Source organism: Dermochelys coriacea, chromosome 5 (assembly GCF_009764565.3).
Source record: "Dermochelys coriacea isolate rDerCor1 chromosome 5, rDerCor1.pri.v4, whole genome shotgun sequence".
Lineage (NCBI taxonomy): Eukaryota > Metazoa > Chordata > Testudines > Dermochelyidae > Dermochelys > Dermochelys coriacea.
Window position 1 is genome coordinate 92,841,196 of NC_050072.1, and position 24,394 is coordinate 92,865,589.

Below are 24,394 nucleotides of genomic sequence, written 5' to 3' on the forward strand. Positions count from 1 at the left end.
AGCCTGATAATCATTCCTGTCCCCATATTTTCCACAGGGTGTGATCATTATGGAAGATATCTCGCTGCTGAGGGTGATCAGGCTTCTGCGCTGGCCCCTATGCAGCTTGCCTGTGTGCAGCAATGGTTCCCACCGTGATAGCAAAGTGGGGCGGGAAAGTTACCGTTAATGGGGCAAGAAACAAAGCAGCTCTGCCAAGGAACCTGCAGCAGCAGATTGCCCAGTTTCTCCATGAGAGTTTCCTGGGGATCTCTGAGGGAGATTCCCATGAAGCGAGGGAGTCTATCAACTGCCTGTTCCACTGCTCAGACTAGGCATGCAGTGGGAGACAAGCCAGCGTTCTGCAACCCTCCTGCCCCCAACAATTCACTTCAGCAATTCCCAAAATTAGATCCACTTGCCAGGGGCCTCCTCTCCAGTTTGCGCTTTGCCAAGATCCACCTGCTGTGATTGACTAGGCTCCTCTGAGGTAGAAAAGAGCTCCTGACTGCATGAATCTTTGGCCTCCGAGTCATCCTCTGCCTCTGGGTCCCCCTCCCTCTCTTTGTCCAAGATTGCCTCCTCCTGGCTCGGTCCACTCTCGACTGGCACGTGAACCAATGAAGTATCCACAGGGGCCTTCGCAGTCGAGGTCCTGTTGCCACCAAGTATCATGTCTAGCTCTTTGTAGAGCCAGCAGCTCGTGAGTGCAGCACCAGAGCGGTGATTTGCCTCCCGCGCCTTGTGGTAGGCGTTCCGCAGCTCCTTCACTTTGACCCTTCACTCCAGTGTGTCCCGGTCATGGCCCCTTTCAGTCATGAATCATGAAATCTGTCCATAGGTATCATAATTCCTACGGCTGGAGTGCATCTTGGACTGGATAGCTTCCTCTCCCCAAATGCTGATGAGGTTCAGCAACTCGGCATTGCACCAAGTGGGGGATCGCCTGGTGTGTGGCGCAGGCATGATCACCTGGAAAGATGCACTGAGATCACTGCATGCATCATCCAGCAAACCAGAAGGGAACTTTCAAATTTTCAAAGGAATGTATGGGGTGGGGATGACTGTTGGCAGTAGAGGGTAGGAGCAGTAGAGTTCAAACCGATGACCAGAGAGGTGAGAACAAGCATTGTGGAACACCTCCTGCAGGCCAATCGCAGCGCTGTAATTGCCAGGGTATCTACACTGGTACCGTGGCACTGTAGCCCCGGTGCAGAAAGCTCTACCCCTCTCATCGGGGTGTTTTTTTTAGAGCACTACAACTGCGCAGTTTCTGCGCACTAAGTGGCTTGGCAGTGTGTACACCTCGGGAGTTACAGCGCAGAAAGCTGCTTAACTGCGCAGAAACTTGCCAGTATAGACAAGGCCTATGTGTTGGCACAGTGCCTACACCAATGTGGCCCTCATTCTAATCTCCTCAGCTACTGGAAATGTACAGAAACAATTTGATTTGCATAATTTGGTCTAGCAAGGCTGAATGACTGACTTTCAAAGCAGACTTGGAAGAGCAAATTGAATGCTGCCCCATTACTCAACGCTTCAGAGTCCTACAGTGTTTTGTTTGCTGTTCCTTGTGGTTAGAGTTGTGTGGTTAATGTAGTTTAGTCCCATTGTGGCAGCAGCTTTGCTTTGAAGATTGGGACCTTTATTTGCTTGCCAGAATTGTCCATCTTTTACTATTTACATTTCTGTATCTGTTGCCCAAGAAGCATTGAAGATGGCTATCAGTTCCACCTCCAATAGCTGTAGGCTGCCCATTTATATCAACTGCCATCCTTTTCTCCTGTTCAAAGGTAAATGTGTATATAAGCACAAAGCTCAGGCAGAAGGTTTATCCATTTAGCAGGACTTGTGTTTTTCTTTACAATTGTCTATATGTCTATCAGGACTCACAAAGAAAGTTAGTTTTTTGCTGTCAGTCCTTTCAAATAGCTTGATATCTTTCTCAGAGAGCACTGAAAAAAACCTCCCATCCGTTTTTGGAAATGGCTACAAGGGAAGGATGTTAAATGCATGCTTTTCAACAATTTTTGTTTTCTCTAGAGCATTAATCTCTTATGTTTTCCTCTTGTAACTGCTGTGAAGTGGTGGCTATCCATTGTGTAATGTAACAGCATCCGACTCCCTGCAATACTGTAAACACATACAGGATTTCATTTGCTTATTTTGTTTAAGAAAAGGACATGCTGGAATGTTAGCTACACCCATGTGGTATGAAAGTACTGGGCTGAACAAGGGAAGGGAATGGAGCTCAGTGGTGCAGCTTTTCTCAAGAAGAAAGGGAGGCATGCAAATTGTCAATCCTCATCTGAAATTCCTGGACCATAGATCTGAATCTGAGCTCACTGATAGCAGTTTTACACCCATGTAACTCCATTGAATTCAGATGTCCTCAGACATAAGAAAGCTGACTATGCAAGGAGTATGTATTTCTCAAATAATGCTGGTATTTTAAAATGTATCTCCATTCCTGTACAAAGCTTGATAAGGAAACACTACAAATAAAAAGCTGTAGGTTCTCTTTTTTATATTATATTGTTTTTTATTCATTGATCTAATTATGTATCAGTCTTTGTAAAAGTAAAATTATTTGATTCTGTAGTCAATTCTCTCCACAATGGGTATAAATAGGGCTAACTCACAGGAACACTAATGGAAGTTATTTGTGTATACGGAAGAGACAATGGGCCCTTCAGTTCAGTAATCCTTCCAGTTCCCAAAATGACTAGGAAATCAATCATTGTTTTTGAGACACTCCCATTTAAAGGTGATCTACATAGAAGAAAAAAATGCTGTTGACTTTTAGTGTCTTTATACTTGATAAAGAAGAGCTGAAGGGGCTGGTGGGGGTGAGGATGGAGGCTGATTGCTTTCTTTGACTGTAGCAACACCTGGGATCTATTCTTATGTACACAAAGGCCCCTTTACACTACACTCTGGGAGGCAGAGACTCAGCTGGTGTAAGTTGTCATATCTATTTGCAGGTACAGCTACATTCACAGTGCAATTGCACACACTTGTACATTATCTCAGTGCCTGATTTTTTGAAAAACAAGCCTTTTAATATCCTAGGTCTCTGGCTAGTTTGACTATTTTTATTAGTCATTTGTTTCAATAGATGCCAATGGATTTCATATATTTTGATTGTCATTTTAAGACAAGCATCACAAAAGATTAAATGAGTGCTACCTCTCAAAGATCTGGGTGAGGAGGATTTTCTGTGCTTTATATGCTTTCTGTGTGTGAGTGAATGAAGGCTATGTAAAAATACATTTTGCTTTTGGATCACTCAGGAAGGCATTTTTCTTTTGTTGCATGCATGAATCCTTCTGTCATTTTAATAGTCTTGGAATTCTGCTTCACCCTGCCTTTATGTGCAGGGGGATGTTTCAAAAGAGCTAGAAGGTGGGGCCATGAAGAAACAGGATGGGAGTGGTCACAGCCAGGTAAACTTTAAGTAATAGAAACAGAATACTAGATGGATTAACTAAGTGCTGCTGCTGACCGCCTGCCTTTTTGAACAGACAGGTAGAAATCCCTGTGCAAGTTGTACACATGGAGCTGAAAGAAAATAGCCGTGCTCTTTCTGGAGCAGCTGGATTCTATAATGCTTCATTTCAGGTAAGCCTGATTTTTGTAGGGGGTTGAAAAGTAATTACTAGGAATCTGCATGGAGAAAACAGTTTCTGCTCTGCACATACAAATATTTTACAGCACACTTGCAGACATATCCTGCCAGTGTGAAAGGCTCTTAAATAAAGGGACCAACCAGAACTGGCACACTTACAGACGCTCCATTTACTGCCTTCCTTTGTTACCCAGTATGCTGGGATAGCTGAGAAGTCCCTTGTTCACATTCAGCCTCTTGAATTCAGAGGGTCACCTGTGCTCACATATCTCACCACTGACTTTTCCCACTGTCTTCTCTGTGCAGAGCATCTCAGACTAAAATCATATTTGGTTATTAGGATTGTTAATGTACAGTGCCTGCTTTGACTGCAGCTGAGGGTGTTGGAATTAGTCATCGCTGTGGTGCAAACAACTGCCCCATCAAAGCAAGAAAAATTAAGAGGAAAGTATTAGACCCCCAAACCTTAACTTCTAATCAAAGAGCTGGTCTTGCCTTAAGAAAAACAGTCACATACATAATCACTTAGGGCAAATCTTGCTCCTTCACTCAATGCAGTGGCTACAAGAGCACATTTGCTACAGGGAGGGACAAGGAAGTTAGGATTTAGGGAACCCACTCAGAGGGCCCACATGCTGTGTACAACATGGAGCCCAGCTTAGCAAAGGTTCCCTGCGTATCCATGCACAGCAAGACACGAGTAGCAGGGCAGGGACAGGAGAAGAAGGAGCAGAGAGGCCAATGGATCCACTATCTGGCAGCATTGTCCCTGAGAGTACTGGGACACAGGTGTGGGAGAGACTATGGTCCTGAAGCTGCTCTGTGCGGGATGGACTTCTTTCTCTCCTCCCACAACCCCCAAACCCACCTTGTTCCAAGCTCAGCGAGGGAGATCAGCAAGAAGGACAGTATTTGGCTTTTACTGTTGTGGCCCATGCACATAAGCCAGTCACAATTCACATAGGACATCAAGCTCATATTACAGAGCATCCAGAATAATGTGACTCCTTTTATATTCTGCATGCTAACGGGAACATTCACACCAACCAGATATTGTCTGTAGAGTTTTATTTCCAAATAAATGTTGGACTGAACTAAACCCAGCAATGGTATATGTTATTACTAGTGCAGTGTCTTACAGTGAGCTCAGAGAGAGAGAAACCCCAGTCATAGTGAAGTGAAATCAGAGTCCCAAATTACCTCAACACACCAAGTGCACATTGCAATTCTGGTGCTACAGCTAAATCAGAACAAATTCAGACTTGGTGAGAGGGTTCAAATTCTAGGAAGTCAATGAAGTGGCATGCACTTAGGACCTGATCCAAGTGACTTCAGTGGTGCATACTCCAGATTATCATGTCTGAATTTGACCAGTAATGAAGTTTTTGCTGGAAGAAAACAAAAAGATTTAATTATATAGGGATTCTATTTGTAACATGTTACTCATTTCCTCAAAGGACGAAAATCAGAAGATAATGTTTAACTTCCTGCGCCCAAAAATGAATCACCTGACAGAGGCCAAGGAGCAAAATAGGATGATCAGCTCCCCCCATTTCCTTCTGTCTGTTTCTCTTAAGCATAGAGTAGGCCCTTATTGTCTTCAAAGGCATGATGTCTGGTTGTATTATATTAAACAACCAATAATTTCCCCGCTATACAATAGAAAGGTCAAAGTAGTCAGCAATTCTCCAGGCCATAAACATAAGGGCATTGAGGAAAGTGAGTAATTTAATGTAAGCCCCTTTGAATCTGTGGTACCATCATATAAACAAACTCTCAGATATGTGTGAACTGTTTAATGATTAAACCACAAAACAGAAAATAAGACAGGGACAAAGTAAATCTGCAACAGTGAGTTTGTTTTAGAAAGTAAATAAGACAGCTTTCAACAGTGCTCAGTGGACCTGAATGGTAATTGGTTTGTGGTCAAAAGGTCATATCTGTATTTCCCTTCATCAGGCATGAAAGACTATTTGCCTCACAATGTGGAGAGAGTGTACTTTGACAGACAGGCTAGAACACAAGCAAAGAGATCAATTTATTTTACTTATTATTATTTGTATAAATATTTGAGCTTTTTTCAGTTTCCATTTGGCTAAGATACTTAAACAATTCACTTAGCCCTAGATAATATAACAGTATTCTCACTGTACCACATGAGTATAACCTTTTCTATAGTACATTTGATGTTGTTAGAAGTTTCTGCTTTCAGCCCTTCTTAGGATCAACTTCTTATTTGTCTTACATGGATCCCACTGAAGCTAGTTGTAGTAATGGCTGCAATGCACCTCCCCTCCCAACTGCTTTGTGATCATACATATGTCTAAGAAACTGCAGTCTTTGTCATATAAGCACTTTCCCCTCATCATTTGCAGCTTCAGCTTCCAAGAAGTGTCTCTAAAGAACAAGAGGAATGCCTGCAACTTGTACAGCAGCCACTGCACCCCTGGCAAATGCAACTACAGTTAAAACGATACCAGGAAACTGGCACCGTTTAGAGTATAAAAATCATTTTGAAGTAGCAAAAAGAAGTGATGGAGATTCATAAGTGTCAGCTGCTTACATGTATGGCTCACAACATATGTAGCTCCTCCTGCACTGAATCTTATCCATCCCCCATAGCACACTCTTACCCCTGCAGTATAACACAAGATAGCAGCACTGCAACTATAAAACCTACATGCTAAATTCCTTGTTTCAATAGATACCTTGCAGCTACAACTCATGAATTAACACAAATCATATTTGTCAATGTCTTCAGGCTTTTAACAGATGTATTCATTGGAAAATGTCACATAATTTAAGGAACATAAATCGTTATTATGTAGGTTTAAGCATAGATAGCTGTCATGTATTTATTGAACAGAACGTCAGTGTTAGATGTTGAAATCTCTCTCCCTCTCCCTCTCTCTATATATATATCTTGTGACAAAGTTCCTCCTCTGCCTTGGTGGGTCCTGCACTTATTGGTAGATTTTCTCACCTCAGAGGTTCACAACAGCCCTCAGTCTGGCCACCTTTAAGGCTCAAATCTGCCGTTCACTCAGTTAGCCTCACACTGGCCACAATGGGGAAAGGAAGAAGAACAATCCCCGCAGTCTCTGCTGATCCACCTAGTGGATCGGGAAACAGGCCAGAGACCTTCCCCTCTGGTGGAACCCATAGTCCAGTTCAACTCCTCCGGTATCAAGTAGGGAGTTGGGGGATGGAGGGAACCCAGGCCCATCCTCTACTCCAGGTTCCAGCCCAGGACCCTGTGGATTGCAGCTGTCTACAGTGGTTCCTGTAACAGCTGCATTACAGCTACAACTCCATGGGCTACTTCCCCATGGCCTCCTCCCAACATCTTCTTCATTCTCACCACAGGACCTCCCTCCTGATGTCTGATATTGCTTGTACTTCTCAGTCTTCCAAAAGTACGCCTTCTCACTTCTTGCTCCCAGCTCCTCATACCACACACTGAAGTGAGCTCCTTTTAAACCCAGGTGCCCTGATTAGCCTGCTTTAATTGATTCTAGCAGCTTCTTGATTGGCTGCAGGTGTTCTAATCAGCCTGTCTGCCTTCATTGTTTCCAAAAAGTTCCTGATTTTTCTGGAACCTTCCCTGTTACCTTATCCAGGGAAAAGGGACCTCCTTAACCTGGAGCTAATATATCTGCCATCTATACCTCTCCTGTAGCTGTCCGGGGTTCTCTGCTCGGTGTCCCTGTCCAGTTCCCTTTGTTTGACCCTTTGACCACACTTCTGTCCCTGTTATTTCATTAGTTGTCCCCCGAAATTATTTGGTATCTAGGTCCTGTGGATTCCCTTTTTAGGCTGGGGGGGATCCTTTAGCAGTGGACCGGCTTCGCCCGCCCACTTCCCGGATCCTAACAGAATCACTTTCCTGTAGCCATCTGGCCTGACCTGTCACAATATACATCTACAATATACATAAGTAGTGTGGTACAGAGGTTATGCAATATTGTGTCATCTAGCTTTGAATACTCTTAATGTCACACTTGTGAACATGTCACTGATTTGATCTTCTGGACATCTGTGCCATGCTGTCACCAACTCAAGGCTGTGGCATTAAAGCCACAATCTAGTCAATAACAAAATTCAGTTCCCACTGTATAGCTATGGGGCTAACTTGGCTCATTGCTCAAACATCCTAATTGGGTTGAAGATTGCTCTAAGTCAGTGCTAAAACTCTGGGCTCTCATTAAAACTGCTGCTAATCCAAAAGTTTCACCACCTCCTCCACAGACCTACGGGAGGTGGCACATACTGAGGAGTTGTGAGAAGGACTCCAATACACTCAAAACCACCTGACTTTTAAAATAACCAGCAAACATAAAGTATAAATTGGGTTAAACACAGATAGGTTATGAATGCCACAGCAATGGGGATGTCAGGAGGTAGGCAGAGTCAGACTGCTAGGAGATAAGAGCCCAAGACAAGCCAGAGAGCAGACCAGGGAGTCAGGACCATATTTATGACTCTGTGACTATTTTTTTTTTATGAGCAGCTTCAAAAGTCGCTTCTTCTCTTTCCGCTTCAGTTCCTCTGGTTTTATTTCTCGGCCTGTCAAAAGTGTTGTCTGCTGTGATAGTGAGCAGCTTTCTATTAGTTTCTATAAGCCAGTTGTGCAACACGCTTAGCCTGTCTGTCACATCATTCTTACTTGTCCACCCACTGTGTCAGATTTACAGCTGCCTAGTCCTTCACAGCTGATTTAAACCTTTAAAAATATCAAATGTACACAAGTGGGCTTAATTTACACTCTTTGTGCACCTTCACTTTGGACCCACTGAATTTAAATCTGCTGGCTCATCTTCCATCTCTCTGTGCTGTACATGGGAGGGCCATTTGCTTGAATTCAATATAAAGATAATCCATGTTTCTCTCTTGTTCAGTAGCTTTGATATCTTTCAGCATATGCTGGAAACAATTGCTTTAAAAGTCCCAAAGTCACTATTCCTGGACCTCAGCATTTCTGATCTGGAAAATTCTGTCTCAGGATAGAACCTGCATATTGATGCCTTTATAAATGATAGTGACATGCTAGTTAACAGATGAGGCAGGATGAAGAACGAAACCAGGATGAACAATGTGCTAGGGTGAAAAATGAGATTTGGTGAATCACATAGAAGACATCTTCATTTGCAACTAGCTGAATGAATGAATGTCTGAAACTTTGAGGAGATGGACTTTACAGGTCAATTAAAAACAGAAGGCTCTGGATGTCCAGACAGAAAAAAGCACGAGCAATTATGTACTTATATTTGAACATGCAGCTATTCTGATTGGGCAAGCAAATCAGTATTTCCACACACTAAAAGCAACTAAGTGTCATTTGCATCAGTAGACACCGGATATGCATTGGGGTTCAAAGTCATCCCGACTAATCTCTAACAATATAACAGTTCCTTCCAAAACAATCTGTAACCTCTAAGCAGTTACTACAGTGCTGTGATGTTAGCCCATCTTTCATCATCATCTGGAAAAATTCTTGGGTGCGCACTATGTCTAGACAGAATAATAAACACTGATAATGGAAACTATGCTGACTTTGTTTAACAGATTGCTGTGGAGTCACATCTAGAATATTCTTATTCAAAACGGGTATGATAGAAGTGGAGGAAGTACAAAAGAAGTGAGCCAAATGGTTCCAAATTCAAAGGACATGGTTATGTAGAAAGGCTATGGCAAATAGACCCACCTTCTGAGACTAAGAGGATGTCATCTAGGCCCCATCTACACTGGCAAGTTACTGCGCAGTAAATTAGCTTTCTGCGCTGTAACTCCTGAGGTGTACAAACTGCCAAGCCACTTAGTGTGCAGAAACTGAGAGGAGTACAGCTTTCTGCACCGGGGCTACACCGCTGCGGTGCCAATGTAGACACCATGGCGATTGCAGCACTGCGATTGGCCTCCAGGAGGTGTCCCACACTGCCTGTTCTCACCTCTCTGGTCATCGGTTTGAACTCTTCTGTCCTGCCCTCAGGTGACCAACCATCTTCCCCACCCCTTACATTCCTTTGCAAATTTAAAAGTCCCCTTCCTGTTTCCCCGGTGATGCATGCAGTGGTCTCAGCACATCTTTTCAGGTGGCCATGCCTGCTCCAGGTGGTCCTCTGCTTGGAGCACTGCTGAACTGCTGGACCTCATTGGCATTTGGGGAGAGGAAGCTGGGCAGTCCCAGCTGCGCTACAGCCATAGGAATTATGATACCTATGGACAGATTTCATGATGCATGACTGAAAGGGGCCATGACTGGGACACATTGCAGTGTAGGGTAAAAGTGAAGGAGCTGCAGACTGCCTACCACATGGCACGGGAGCCAAACCGCCACTCCAGTGCTGCACCCACAAGCTGCCGGTTCTACAAAGAGCTGGATGCGATACTCAGTGGCGACCCCACATCCACTGCAAAGACCCCTGTGGATACTTCATTGGCTCACATGCCAGTCAAGAGTGGACCCTTTGCCAAACCCTGGACCCCACCTCTGCAATCCCAGTACCTGCTTCGGGCCTGCAGCCTGTGGGTTCTCCAGGCTGGAGCTCCCCAGCTCCTCTGGCCTTTCCCCAGCCCTGCTCCACTCAGGTACCCAGTTCAGCTCCCAGGCAACCAGATCCTTCTCTCTCTACAGAGAGAGAGAATCCTTTTGAGCTCCTGGCTCACAGCCCTTTTATAGGGCCAGCTGTGGCCTGCTTGGGGTGTGATCCCAGCTGTGGCTGCTTCCCCAATCAGCCTAGCCTATTGGCTCCCAGGGGCAGCCCTTTCCCAGGGCTGTTTTAACCCTTTCAGGGCCGGAGTGGCCACGTGCAACACTCCCTCACTTCACCGGAATCTCCCAAAGAGATCTCCAGGAAACTCTTGTGGAGATACTGGGCAATCTGCTGCCACAGTTCCTGAACAGAGCTGCTTTGTTTCTTGCCCCATTAATGGTAACTTTCTTGTTCCACTCTGCCATCATGTTGGGGGGAGGGGGACCATTGCTGCACACGGGGAGCTGCATAGGAGCAAGGGCAGAAGCCGCAGGTTTGAAGAAGACCCTCCCTTGATTCCTTGCTCACCCTCAGCAGCAAGATATCTTCCAAAATGATCACATCCTGTGGAAAGTGTGGGGACAGGAATGATTATCAAGCCCCACATATAGTGCTGACTCTCCCCAAGAGCCACATGCCCAGTGTACAGTAGGGTCCAGGAAGAGTGATTCACCCTGACCCTGCGGTTACTCACCATTTTGGGGGTCTTGTGGCTCATGTGTGCTTCTCTAGGGTCAGCCAGTTAGTGACACGTGTGTGAGTACTGGCTGTGTTTTAAAGCACTGAATCAGTATTGTCTGTGTTGCAAACAATACTGCTTCTGTAAAATGTTGCATTAAACTTCACATAGATGACCTTGGGAGGCCAGCCTCCCTTATCTGCAGCAGAACAGTTGCGCAGAATTAGAAAGCCACCAAGAAGAGCTAAGGGGGACTTTCTCCATGCACTCCACTGCTGAGAAACAGGAATTGAAGGAGTGGCGAAACAGTGAGAAGAGGGACCGAAAGAAGAATGCGGCACACCAGAAAGAAGCTATGGAGTGTCTCTTAAACATTGTGGCGCGTCAAGTGGACACGCTCCAGGCAATACTAGCTCTTCAAAATGAACAGCTCCGTACCCGCCCTCCCCTGAAGCCACTGTCACAAAACTCTTTCCCATGTGCCCCCACCCCCGCCAACACACTCTTATCAACCTCCTGGCTCCACTCTCTACCCGCAACATTCCACTCCTCACAGTCCAGCACTGTGGACTCCCACTATGCACTGCACTCAACATCCATCCCTCTGCAGTTTGGCCCTGCTGAAGTACAGCACCCGCTACATTGTACTCCAAAGGAGAAGGTTGGGTATGATCCATGGACATACACAAATTTGTAGCCATCATGGGACCCCTCCTCCTCTGGAGACCATCCCTTACCCATCCCCCTCCCTGCTGATGTATTTTTGTTGTTTGACTCTCTCCTCTGGTTGTTGTCTTTTAATAAAAGAATTGTGTGGTTTGAAAGCAATCTTTATTCTCTTAAGTAAAAGCAAAAAGAGCCCTGCAAAGCAACATTCAATTATGTTAAGACCCCTTCTTGCATCATGTGCACCAGTCACCTCCGAGCATTACAAGCACTGCAATCCCGAGCATAGCAACAAATATTAGTGGCTTTCAGCCTCAAATTGCTGCCTCAAGGAATCCCTAATCCTTATAGCCCCGCACTGTGCGCCTCTAATAGCCCGGGTCTCTGGCTATTCAAACTCAGCCTCCAGGCACTGACCTTCTGCACTCCAGCCCTGAGTGAAGCTTTCACACTTTCCTTCACAAATATGGAGCATACAGCACACGGCTATAAGCATAGGAATATTGTCATCAGCCATGTCCAACTTCCCATACAGGCATTGCCAGCGGGCTTTTAAATGGCCAAATGCATACTCAACAATCATTTTGCACTTGCTCAGCCTGTTGTTGAACCACTCCTTGTTGCTGTCAAGTTGTCCTGTGTTTGGCTTCATAAGCCACGGCATTAAGGGGTAGGCAGGGTCTCCCAGGATCACAATGGGCATTTCGACTTCCCTTACTGTGTTCTTCTTGTCTGAGAAGAAAGTCCTTGCTTGCAACTTCTTGAACAGGCCAGTGTTCCGAAAGATACATGCGTCTTGCACTTTTCCAGACCAGCCTGCATTAATGTCTGTGAAATATCGACGGTGATCCACAAGCACCTGGAGAACAATTGAGAAATACCCCTTGTGATTAATGTACTCAGTGGCTAGGTGGTCTGGTGCCAGAATTTGAATGTGTGTGCCATCTATCACCCTTCCACAGTTAGGGAAGCCCATTTGTGCAAAGCCATCCACAATGTCATGCACATTGCCCAGAGTCATGGTCTTTCAAAGTAGGATGCGATTAATGGCCCTGCAGACTTCCGTCAACATGAGTCCAACAGTCAACTTTCCCACTCAGAACTGGTTAGCGACCGATTGGTAGCAGTCTGGAGAAGCCAGCTGCTCCAACAGCATGTGCTACTCCAACGACAGGGCAGCTCTCATTCTCGTGTCCTTGCGCTGCAGGGCTGAGGCGAGCTCATCACACAGTCCCATGAATGTGGCTTTCCTCATGCGAAAGTTCTGCAGCCGCAGCTCGTCATCCCAGACGTGCATCACAATGTGATCCGACCAGTCAGTGCTTCTTTCCCGAGCCCAAAAGCAGTGTTCCACTGTGGAACCTCCATGAAACACACAAGCAATCTTGTGTTGTAGCTACTACGCATGGTGAGATCAATGTTGCACACCTCTTGACTTTGTAGATTAAGGAATAACTCCAGTGCCACTCGTGATGTGTTGGTCAGAGCGAGCAGTATACTGGTCAGCAGTTCGAGATCCATTCCTGCAGCCTGAATGAGGCAGGGCGCGCAGTACAGAAACCGTTGAAAGATGGCGCCAAATGCAAATGAAAGCACAGGGATTGCTGGGATGCAAAACAATGCATCACAGGGCATTGGGACTGGACCCAGGATGCCCCGCAACCCCCTTCACCTTAGCAGCAAAAGAGAAAGAGGTGCTCTGTGGGATAGCTGCCCAGAGTGCACCACTCCGAATAGCACTGCAAGTGTCGCAAGTGTGAACATGCTATTGCGCAGGCAGCTGTCAGTGTGAACACACAACACTGGTTTTCTTCCCCCTTTGACTGGGATCTGAAGATAGACTTTTCCTAGTATCTGAAAGAAAAATGATGTTTCACTCTGGATATATCAAGGCCATAAAAGCTGAACCAGGAGTCTCTTGTCATTACTTCTTTCCCACCTCCTCTCTTCAAGGAGAAAAATCTCAGTTTGAACCCATGCAAAGAATTCTGGAACTATTCTTCGGGACACTGATTTTTATACAGCCTAAAAGAAAAGGAGTGCTTGTGACACCTTAGAGACTAACAAATTTATTTGAGCATAAGCTTTCGTGAGCTACAGCTCACTTCATCGGATGCATTTGGTGGAAAAAACAGAGGGGAGATTGATATACACACACAGAGAACATGAAACAATGGTTTATCATACACACTGTAAGGAGAGTGATCACTTAAGATAAGCCATCACCAGCAGCAGGGGTGGGGAAAGGAGGAAAACCTTTCATGGTGACAAGCAAGGTAGGCTATTTCTAGCAGTTAACAAGAATATCTAAGGAACAGTGGGGGGTGGGGTGGGGTGGGGGGGAGAAATAACATGGGGAAATAGTTTTACTTTGTGTAATGACTCATCCATTCCCAGTCTCTATTCAAGCCTAAGTTAATTATATCCAGTTTGCAAATTAATTCCAATTCAGCAGTCACTCGTTGGAGTCTGTTTTTGAAGTTTTTTTGTTGAAGGATAGCCACTCTCAGGTCTGTAATCGAGTGACCAGAGAGATTGAAGTGTTCTCCAACTGGTTTTTGAATGTTATAATTCTTGACGTCTGATTTGTGTCCATTTATTCTTTTACGTAGAGACTGTCCAGTTTGACCAATGTACATGGCAGAGGGGCATTGCTGGCACAAGATGGCATATATCACATTGGTAGATGCGCAGCTGAACGAGCCTCTGATAGTGTGGCTGATGTGATTAGGCCCTATGATGGTGTCCCCTGAACAGATATGTGCACAGAGTTGGCAACGGGCTTTGTTGCAAGGATAGGTTCCTGGGTTAGTGGTTCTGTTGTGTGGTGTGTGGTTGCTGGTGAGTATTTGCTTCAGATTGGGGGGCTGTCTGTAAGCAAGGACTGGCCTGTCTCCCAAGATCTATGAGAGTGATGGGTCGTCCTTCAGGATAGGTTGTAGATCCTTGATGATGCGTTGGCAGTAAAACTATTTCCCCATGTTATTTCTCCCTCCCACCCCACCCCCCACTGTTCCTCAGATATTCTTGTTAACTGCTGGAAATAGCCTACTTTGCTTGTCACCATGAAAGGTTTTCCTCCTTTCCCGCTCCTGCTGCTGGTGATGGCTTATCTTAAGTGATCACTCTCCTTACAGTGTGTATGATAAACCCATTGTTTCATGTTCTCTGTGTGTGTATATCAATCTCCCCTCTGTATTTTCCACCAAATGCATCCGATGAAGTGAGCTGTAGCTCACGAAAGCTTATGCTCAAATAAATTTGTTAGTCTCTAAGGTGCCACAAGTACTCCTTTTCTTTTTGCGAATACAGACTAACACGGCTGCTACTCTGAAACCTATACAGCCTAAAGTATTCCTTTGTTTAACTTTAAGGAAAATATGTAAAGTTGAGAAATATTTTGGTTATATCTAAGCTCACAGTTCCACTTAAAATGTGGAAACCTTTGACTGATTGTTCCTTAAATGCTTAAGATGGTATAACCCTTTTTTGTGATAGTCACTTGCAAATGGTTTGTATCTAAATTCAACCATGTAAGACATTGATACCACTGCTATGTGAGTAGTAATATCTTTTATTTACTGATATGGAGTAAAGTAATCTTATAAATGGTTACTAATATAAGAAGCCACTTGATTATCAAATATTTATATTATTTGGGGAATTAATTAGTTTTCAGGCAATGGTTAAACAACTTCCTGACCAAACTCAGTTTCACTACTGGGACGTGAGTGATCTGACTTAATGGTCAGAGAAGTCAGGAGCCAGGAGACAGGTTGGGTCTGGATACCAGGAGACAAGAATCTGAGACAGGCCAAAGGCAATACCTGGAGTCGGGTGTCAGCAGGGGTGAAAGTAAGCTGGTACAGCGTACCGATAAAAAATGGCCACCAGTACCAGCCCGTACCCAGCTGACTTTTAAGTGCTGCCGTGACAAAGGACCCTGCTTAAAGCGCTGCTATGGCAGTGTTTTAATGATGTTGCCCCTTCCCCACCCCGCCATCCCCGGCCGCCAATGGAGGGATGTGGGGGCAAACGAAGCAGCTGCCCCGGGGACGGTGATTTAAAAGGGCCTGGGGCTCCAGTCACCGCCGCTGCTGCCATAGCAGCAGCCGGAGCTCTGGGCCCTTTAAATTGCCACTGGAACCCCAGGCGGCATGGGCCAGCCAGCATGGAAGGACTGGAGCATGGAGCCGGCCCCCGTACCAGTAAGTCTTCGGCTTTACTTTCACCCCTGGGTGTCAGGAGTCAGGCAGAGTCAGGTTACCAGGTGATCAGAGTCTGAGACAAGACAGAGGGCAGACTGGAAGTCAGGGTCAAGTGGTAGGCTGGGTCAGGAGGTCAAAGTCAGGCAGCAGGATCAGGTAGTGCAGCGGAGACAATCCTAAGCAGGGAACAATCCAGTTCCACAAATGACTTCCTGTTCCTCTGCTTGGTTTAAATAGAAGCAGGGAGCCAGTTAGGATCCTTAGAGCCTTTCCAGTCAGATCCCAGGACTGGCATCCTCTGCTGAGCTGAGCTTTGAGTTCTGGTGACTGTTAACAGATCACTGGGAGGCAGGTCAGAACATACTGACTCCTAGAGAGTCCTGGGCTGGCAGTTGAGACCCATGGACCCTGATGCTCAGACACGAACCACCTTTCCAAAGATTGTTAAGAAGAGGTAATACCTTCTTTGATGACTACATAAGTTTAAAGACTCTCTCTAAGAATCATTTAAATTTAAAAAGACATATTTTGAAAGCTCAAAGACTTCTATATAGTAAATAGAAGCTTTTGGACTCATTTTAAAGGGAATTTCAACGTGTATTCAACCCTGATGGAACTAAAGGGGCATCTCCCAAAATGAGTTGAATAAAAGAAAAAGTTAAACTCTATTGTAAGTATGTTCCGAAAATGTCATACCACAAAGACAAAAGTAATATGAGTTGAAGAAAATGTACAACTTTGCTGCATATGCTTTAGCAGATTACATAGTCAGGAGCTGACCATCCCATAAGGTGTTGAGCCTGTGAAGAGGTGATAGCAACAGGTATTTGGATCCAGCCAAGCCTCTGAAAGAGGTGTGTATAGTATCTTACTGACACCTCAAGATAAATCCTTTTTTTGGCAGAACCATGAATAGCAATGAAGAAACAAACTTCCTACTGCTTTGTGTAGCTGCAGCCTGCAACTGGGCTGCTTTTGTTTCTGCCCCAGCAGGAAGTGCATCCCAGGAAACCCAAGACTGCATCTAGAGTACACACGGTGTGGCATCTCTACATTTTCTGGAAGACTTACTCTGTAGCAGAGTGTGGCTGCCACCTTTAGTGAAACTATGGAAAGAGAAGGATATAAATCTATCTGAACTGAGATACCACTCAGCACTTTCAGTTCAGCCTGTTTATCTCTTCTCAGCCATGCAAATAAACAGAATCAAGATGACAAAGAACAAACAAGCCACAACACAGCATTGTTTAGAAGCAATCTTCCAGTCCAGGACTGCTTCTGCAATAACATCAACATCAACATCACTGATGACTTAATGTTTCCAAAAGCACTGCCAATAGACTAGACTTAAATAGTTCCTGTAATGATTTAATGAGATACTGAAATGCTATTGTAATTTAAGGTACCAACAACTTCTGTTAAAAACCAGATTGTTTAGACTATGTACTCCTGAAGAAGAGATATAAAGTAACCTTGGGGAAAAGAGAGAAATATTGGGACTTATTTGAATTTAAGATTCTTAGTATTCATTTATTTGCCTGTGTCAAGATCCTTAAAGTGATTGGATGAGTTCATAAGAAATATTGCTAGTTCAGTTGAGTAACTCTTAAATGGCTTCTTTTAAGTAACTGAGTGAAATATTTACTACAGGTCATGGGACTTGGGGCTTGTCTAAACTTACCGGGTGATCAACACGTGGTGATCAATGTATCGGCAGTCAATTTAGCAGGGCTAGTGCAGACCCGCTAAATCGACTGCAGATCGCTCTCCCATCAACTCTTGTACTCCACCGAATTGAGAAGAGTAAGGGGAGTTGACGGGACAGCGTCTCCGGTCGACATCACGTAGTGTGGACCCCCCGGTAAGTATAGTAACTCCTCACTTAACGTCATCCTGCTAAATGTTTCACTGTTTACATCACTAATCTATTAGAGAACATTCCCCTTTTAAAGTTGCGCAACGCTCCCTTATAATGTTGTTTGGCACCACCTGCTTTGTCCACTGCTTGCAGGAAGAGCAGCCCGTTGGAGCTAGCTGGTGGGAGCTTGGAACCAGAGTGGGCCGGCAGCCCCCTATCAGCTTCCCTAAGTTCCCTGTGCAGCAGCCGCCCAGCAGGCTATCAATTGCCAGGCAGTTCAGGTGTCACTCCCGCAACTGCGTGTGCTGTTCCTGCCCTCTGCCTTGGAGCTGCTTCCCGGAGCCTCCTGCTTGCTGTGCGGAGGTGGAGGAGGGCTGCTGATGTCACAGTGTGCTCCTCCCCCTGCTCTTGGCCCCTGCTTCTGTACCCCATCTCCACAAAGCAGGGAGGGGACACGACAGGGCTCAGGATGGACGGAGCTTGCTGGCAGCAGCTGCTGTCTCAGCTTGCTGATCTACTTAAAAAGGCAATGTACTTAGAGTGGGGTCAGCGTACTTAAAGGGGCAATGCGCGTCTCTCTCTCTCTCTCTCTCACACACACACACACGGTGTGTGAGTCTGACTCATGCACACATGCACCCCCCTGGCACTTTGGAAAATGGAGGGAGTGGTATGATTCAATGGGATAGCGCAGGTTCATCATCACGTTCAGTTTCCACAGGGAATGTTTGCAGCCACTGCCATGCATCTATTGCTGGGGTTCTCAAACTGGGGGTCAGGACCCCCCAGGGAGTCATGAGGTTATTATGTGGGGGGTCGTGAGCTGTCAGCCTCCACCCCAAACCCCACTTTGCCTCCAGCATTTATAATGGTGTTAAATGTATAAAAAGTGTTTGTTTTTAATTTATAAGGGGGGTCGCACTCAGAGGCTTGCTATATGAAAGGGGTCACCAGTACAAAAGTTTGAGAATCACTGGTCTATTGTGTCTCATCCCTCCATTTGTATTGCCTTGTAGAGTGTGAGGCTATATTAACAACAATGTGTTAACTGTTGAGGACTCGGCCGAGTGCTAGTTCATCATTAGCAGCAAGGCATTCCCTGGGAAATATCCTACCCTCTTCCATACTCTGACTCCACCACCTCAACCAAGCTTCACAATCATCATTGCTGTGTACAGTATTAAATTGTTTGTTTAAAACTTATACTGTGTGTGTGTATATATATATATATTTCCTTGGAACCTAACCCACCCCATTTACATTAATTCTTTTGGGGAAATTGGATTTGCTTAGTATCATTTCGCTTAAAGTAGAATTTTTCAGGAACATAACTACAACATTAAGCAAGGAGTTACTGTAGTTCTAAGCTACATCGACTTGAGTTACGCTATTCACGTAACTCAAATTTCATAGCTTAGATCGACTTTTCCCTGTAGTGTAGACAAGGGCTTAGTTAAAACAACTTACCTCTGTCCATCCATGATTCACCAACCTTTAAATGAAATTCCCTTACCCATCTACAAACTGTTTTTATTATCTCTCATACACTTATATTGGACTCACTACTGATTGGGGGAATAATATACTTTGGTCTTAACCTATTGAGAGAACAGCATCCCCCATCAGGATGGAGCTGCTCTCTGAAGTGTAATCTTTGTTCAAAGCTCTCCATAAAGAGACATACTGAAGTAACCATTGTTTTCCTCTTGCTTGTTTTGTTTTAGCTTTACTTTTTCTTTCTTTGCCTTTCTTTATTAATAAAATACTCGTAAGGCTTGGTAAGAACCTCATATGACTAAAACAGTGGAAGTCACATCCCTGAATTGGCATTATTATTAGGACAATTATTAAGATTTGGCATCTACCATTTCTTGTTTCTCTAGGGTATGACTTTTTTAGTAATTTGAGGGATAAAATGACTCTGCACTCAGCACCTTAAAGCACCTCTTTCTCCTCCATTCTCCCTTTGAGTTTTGCATGCAGATCAGTATTGGAGCACAGAGCAACTCTGTACTTTCACTGTCTTGCTAAAGTAAAGCACAGAAGTATGATTGTCGCAACTAGAATCAACTATTCCTACATTAAAGAAAGATGTTTGATTCTGGTATTGAACTAACATCTTCTTTACAATTTTGATATTTCTCAGAACTCTGAAGATGAAGTTATAAATGAGGAGGGGCTAAGAAACAATTCATCAAGAAGCAGGAATTTACAAAATAGTGATGCTGTGCAGAGTGATCCGGTAAGGTTTTTGTTTTTCTTCTGATGAAAATAATATCCAGTCACTAGAGTAACCATGTTTACAATCATAACAAACCAGAAACATAGTAGGGTTAGTAATACTGTCAAGACAGAAAATGAATATGCACTTGTGATAGTACATCCAGGAATAAAATGAATAACTGAATTAGAACTGAAATCAGTAAACTGAGAGGTGAGCCAGTCCTGTTCTCAGAAATCCATCAAAAAGACATGGATACATTGACATCGCTACCAGGATTCCTGAAAATGTTTCATAATTTCATAACAACTCTATCCAAAACATACATGGGGCATAGCAATGCTGGTCATGATGAGTACTAAAGGCAGAGAGCTGACATATGGTATGTCTGCACTTTGAGTTGTAAATGTAATTTCTAGCTTGAGGAGACATTGCTAGCTCTCAATAAGCTAGGAAGCTAAAAACAGCAGTGTAACCATAGCAATGGGACAGGCTAGCCATGCCGAGTACATGCCTAGCTTCTTGGATGGGTACATACTCAGGTGGCTTGGATGGGTACATATTCCAGTAGCCTTCCTGCTGCTCTTGCACCTCTGTGGCTACACTGCTGTTTTTTAGCTTCCTAGCTAAATCAGACCTAGCAGGGGCGTATCTTTTCAATCTGGAAATTACACCTCCAGCTCAGTGTGCAGATATACCTATAGAGGGTGTGGTGACAGTTTTCCATAAAAAGTATTATAGTTTAAAACTTTTAATTCAATGGAGCTCTTCCAGAGTCAAATCTATGTAACTGAGAGTAGAATGTGGTCCTTTATAGTAAATTCTTTGCTACTATGAGGACCCTGATTTTTTTCCCTCTGTCTTTATCAAAAGAGTTTTTATGGGTTTATTTAACTTATTAATCTAAAACCTCATGGGCAGATTCTACACTGTAAACATTTTTGACCATAAGCAAAATGGAATTCCACTTTCCAGAATCCACTGACACTGAAAGAAGTATTTTCTTCAACTTAGGTTTTGCTGGTTTTTGGAGAGTTCACAGTTGAAAATGTTGGTCTGGCTCTCCAACACTTTTAGTGAGGCTATTTTTCAGACAGGACATAAAATTATACCCTATCTCCCCGAATTGAGCACATACTTGGTTTGGGCTGTAATTACACATCCACTACATGGCTCAAATCCCAAGGCAACAGTAAATAAGAGGCAACATCCAATGGTCAAAGGGTGACAGAAATGCTATACAGATGGTTTTACATCAAATGTTTCTATTTCATTTCCTTTGGCTGTATGACTTGGCTCATGTGGTGAGTCACTAATCACTTAGATATACTAGAGATAGTCAAAAAATTTTGAAAATCAAAACTTTTCTTTCCTTCCTTTACCTTCAAAAGGTCAGATACAATTCTGGAACTTGAACTTATGGCTTGTCTGCATGTGAAGTTAGTGCACAGCAAAGATTTCATCAATATTTTCACAAAAAAGTCTCCATATTTCAAGCAGCTCCATTAGATGCTTTAGTTAATACATTTGCCTGATTTGAAGTCTTGTCCAATGACTGAGTTTGGTGGCAAGAGGCCTAAAAGCAGTGGTAACAAGTTTTTCATTTGCTGCCCTTAAATGCAAGGAGAAAGGAGTGAGTGTGCAAGGCCAACATTTTTAGACTTCACCAGGGCAACAAAAAGAGTTAATTCACCACTAGCTACTCTGATTGCCTATAATGGCACTGCTCTTCCACTGGTGACATGTTACACCAGGTTCTGATCTTTGTCGCACCACTGTAAATCTGGAATCCTTCTAGTTACTCCTGAGATACATGAGTCAAGATGAGATCAGAATCTGACCCACTGTGTTTGTGGTGGGCCCTACAGTACTGTTTTTTGGAAGTAAATCCAAACACTTGGAGAAATATGGGGTAAATGCTCACTAGGAGAACTCCCAACAGTCTGTACGACACTCCAGCCGCTCATGTGCTAGACTAATTTCCAGCAGTGCTCAGGGGGACACCTCAGGTTAAAATATTGTAGACTTAAAAGGGCACAGCAGTATGGCACCCCTAACAAATGCTTTCAGACACAATGAATCTGAAAGCCAAAAAAGTCAAATTCTATTCCATGTTCATGTTTTTTAAACATTTTAACACAATAGATGTAGATTCAGGGACATTTAAAGAAATTGCTAACATTGTATAACCCAGTGGAGCTGGGGGAGGGTGTTACCATTCCCCCTCTGTGCTGATCCCTTGAAGATATGAGTTGTTACAGACCCCAGCTACAGAGCTATAGCTCAAGCTGCAGTAGTTCATGCTTTTAATTCTGGAGGTCACCCGACACATTCAGTCTCTGGTGTGTCAGCCAAGAGGGCTGGTGTCACATGAGACAATTCCAACTGCTTCTGAAGCAAATTATAATTATTTTGAAAATCTTAACAATTCAGTATATTTGTTATAGTCTACTTTAAATAGGAGAGTGGGACAAAAGAAACCCACTTTACAAACAGCCCTTCCTTTGTAATGGTGTTATGTATTAGAGATAAATAAAAATCTGCTTTTTAAAGTGGAACTACAAATGAATCTAAAGAGCTATCAATGAAATTCTTCAGGTTAGAAGGAGTACTGGTAATGTAAGATTGTTCCCTTAAGACCCAGCCCATGCTAGAAGGAAGAAAGATGGGCACTGGGCTTGGGAGAGCTGGATTTGATTCATGGCTCATCTACAGAGTTCCTGCATGATTTGGGGCAAGTCACTTAATTTACTCTTTTCCTTAGTTCCCTCTCTAAGGAAATGGGGATAGTGTTGCCCTACCTCACAAGACTGCTATGAGGATAAAATCCATTAATGATTGTGAGGCACTAAGATTCAAGGAAGATGAGGAGTATTTTAGAAAAGATGGTCAGAAAATGATGGATTTCCTACAGAAAATTTCAACAAAAACAACAGATTTTCAGCCAAAAAACAACATTTGTCAGTTTTGTATTTTTGTTGAAAATGAAAAAACTGAGGAAATGAGGCACATTCCATAACATTTTTTGTTTAGTCAAAACCCAATTATATGTTAAAAAAAAAAGTTTTCACTGAAATTTTCAACCAGCCCTTCTTACATGTACATATAAGATAGCAATGCATATAGACACACTGCAGATTCTCAGAAGTGGTGTATGCCTGAGGCAGGAACCATTATTCTGGAGACCTCAGAGCAATGTAGGCCCTTTCACAGAATTCAGTATGTGTTCTCCCCATACTGGCCTGTGAGGTCGCATGTCCATCAGGCCTAATCTCCAGAAGTTCTAATGCCCCTGAGAGCTTGTCTACATGGAGAAGTTGTGTGCAGCAAGCTAGAGTGTGAATTTACAGCACGCTAGCTTCTCAGCACTAACTCCCCACGTGGATACTCTTACTACACACTAAAGGAGCCATCAGGCAGTGCCCTATACTAAGCTAAACTGCACAAAAGCACTATCGTGGACAGTAAGTGTCCGCATAGGAAGTTAATGCAGAGTAGGTAGTGCACTGTAAATTCACACCCTGGCTTGGTGCACACTAACTTTCCATGTGGACAATCTCTCAGTCCCAGCTCTGGGATTGTGCCTGGCCTTGTCACAGGAAAGAAAGTAAGTTTCTTACCCCCACTTCCCTCAGATGCTTTTAGACCTGCGTAGGGCCAGACACAACATAGCCTTTAACTTTTGTTTTGTGTATCTCTGTTTTTCATGCTATTCTAGGAAGGCAGATTGACAAAGGTATCATAAATTAGTATCATAATATTGTATTTTAAACATTTTCAATGGTGCAAATAGGTTCTCTTTGTTATTTTGAAAACCCAAAAGAAAGAAGTTATTTGGCTAAATTCCTGATATATAACCATTTGAAATTAATTTTTCCCCTCAGTTCCTGAGTATATTAGCCTACCTATGAATTATACAGTTCAAAGGGCAGGGAAGTTATGCCTGGAACATCATAGCCTTGCGTGTTCTGTGTAGAGTATTATCCTATTTATTGCACCATCTATGCAGTCACCACATTATGTTTTTAGATGTGTTTAGAATTGTACATGTTTTCTGGAAATACCTCTCAACTTTTTATGTGTCTTTCGCAACAGGGGCTTCAGACTCTAGGAAGAGCTAAGTACATCTATTATACTTAGCGCTTGTATAAATTGCACCACAGTCTGGAGTATGGGAGTGTGATTTGTAGAGCACACTAAGTGTTGTGCTCTACCTGTCCCATGGAGATCCTGCTGGGACAAACTACTTTAATGCAAACTAGGTACCTTTTAATTTGTGCCAGCAGGGTCTACATGAGGCAATTAGAGCACAATACTTCAAAGCACTTTACAAATCAGACCCCGTACTCTGGATTGCGGTGCTGTGAAGAAAGCCCTTAATCTCTGTGAAATGAATTGCAACCAGTTCTGGTAGAAGAACTATTGGCAAGATATGCCTTTTATGATCTACCACAAACAAATGGCTGAAAACCCAGGTTTCACTGCATTTAGGGCCCTGTTGATTTCTAGGGCACTGCTTGTGTGAGTAAAGTTACTCACAGCCATAAGCTTTTATAGGACCAGGCCCTTGGTGGATATCTGACATCACAAGACACCTGACCATTATATAGCACCAGCAAATG

At 43.8% G+C, this 24,394-nt stretch overlaps 1 protein-coding gene across 3 annotated transcripts in view; it reads left to right on the forward strand.

Annotated features, from left to right (window-relative positions):
* Positions 1–3,266: 3,266 nt before the first annotated feature.
* SLC28A3 (solute carrier family 28 member 3) overlaps positions 3,267–24,394 on the forward strand; it is a 75,676-nt gene continuing 54,548 nt past the window's right edge. Inside the window, exons 1-3 of one of the 3 annotated variants that reach the window (XM_043515076.1) lie at positions 3,267–3,600; positions 6,474–6,476; positions 19,698–19,793. In XM_043515076.1, the coding sequence (XP_043371011.1) occupies positions 3,535–3,600; positions 6,474–6,476; positions 19,698–19,793 (165 nt within the window). In that variant the 5' untranslated portion in view covers positions 3,267–3,534. The remainder of the gene's footprint in view (positions 3,601–6,473; positions 6,477–19,697; positions 19,794–24,394) is intronic. The other 2 variants (XM_043515075.1, XM_038402556.2) reach the window with 2 other exon arrangements.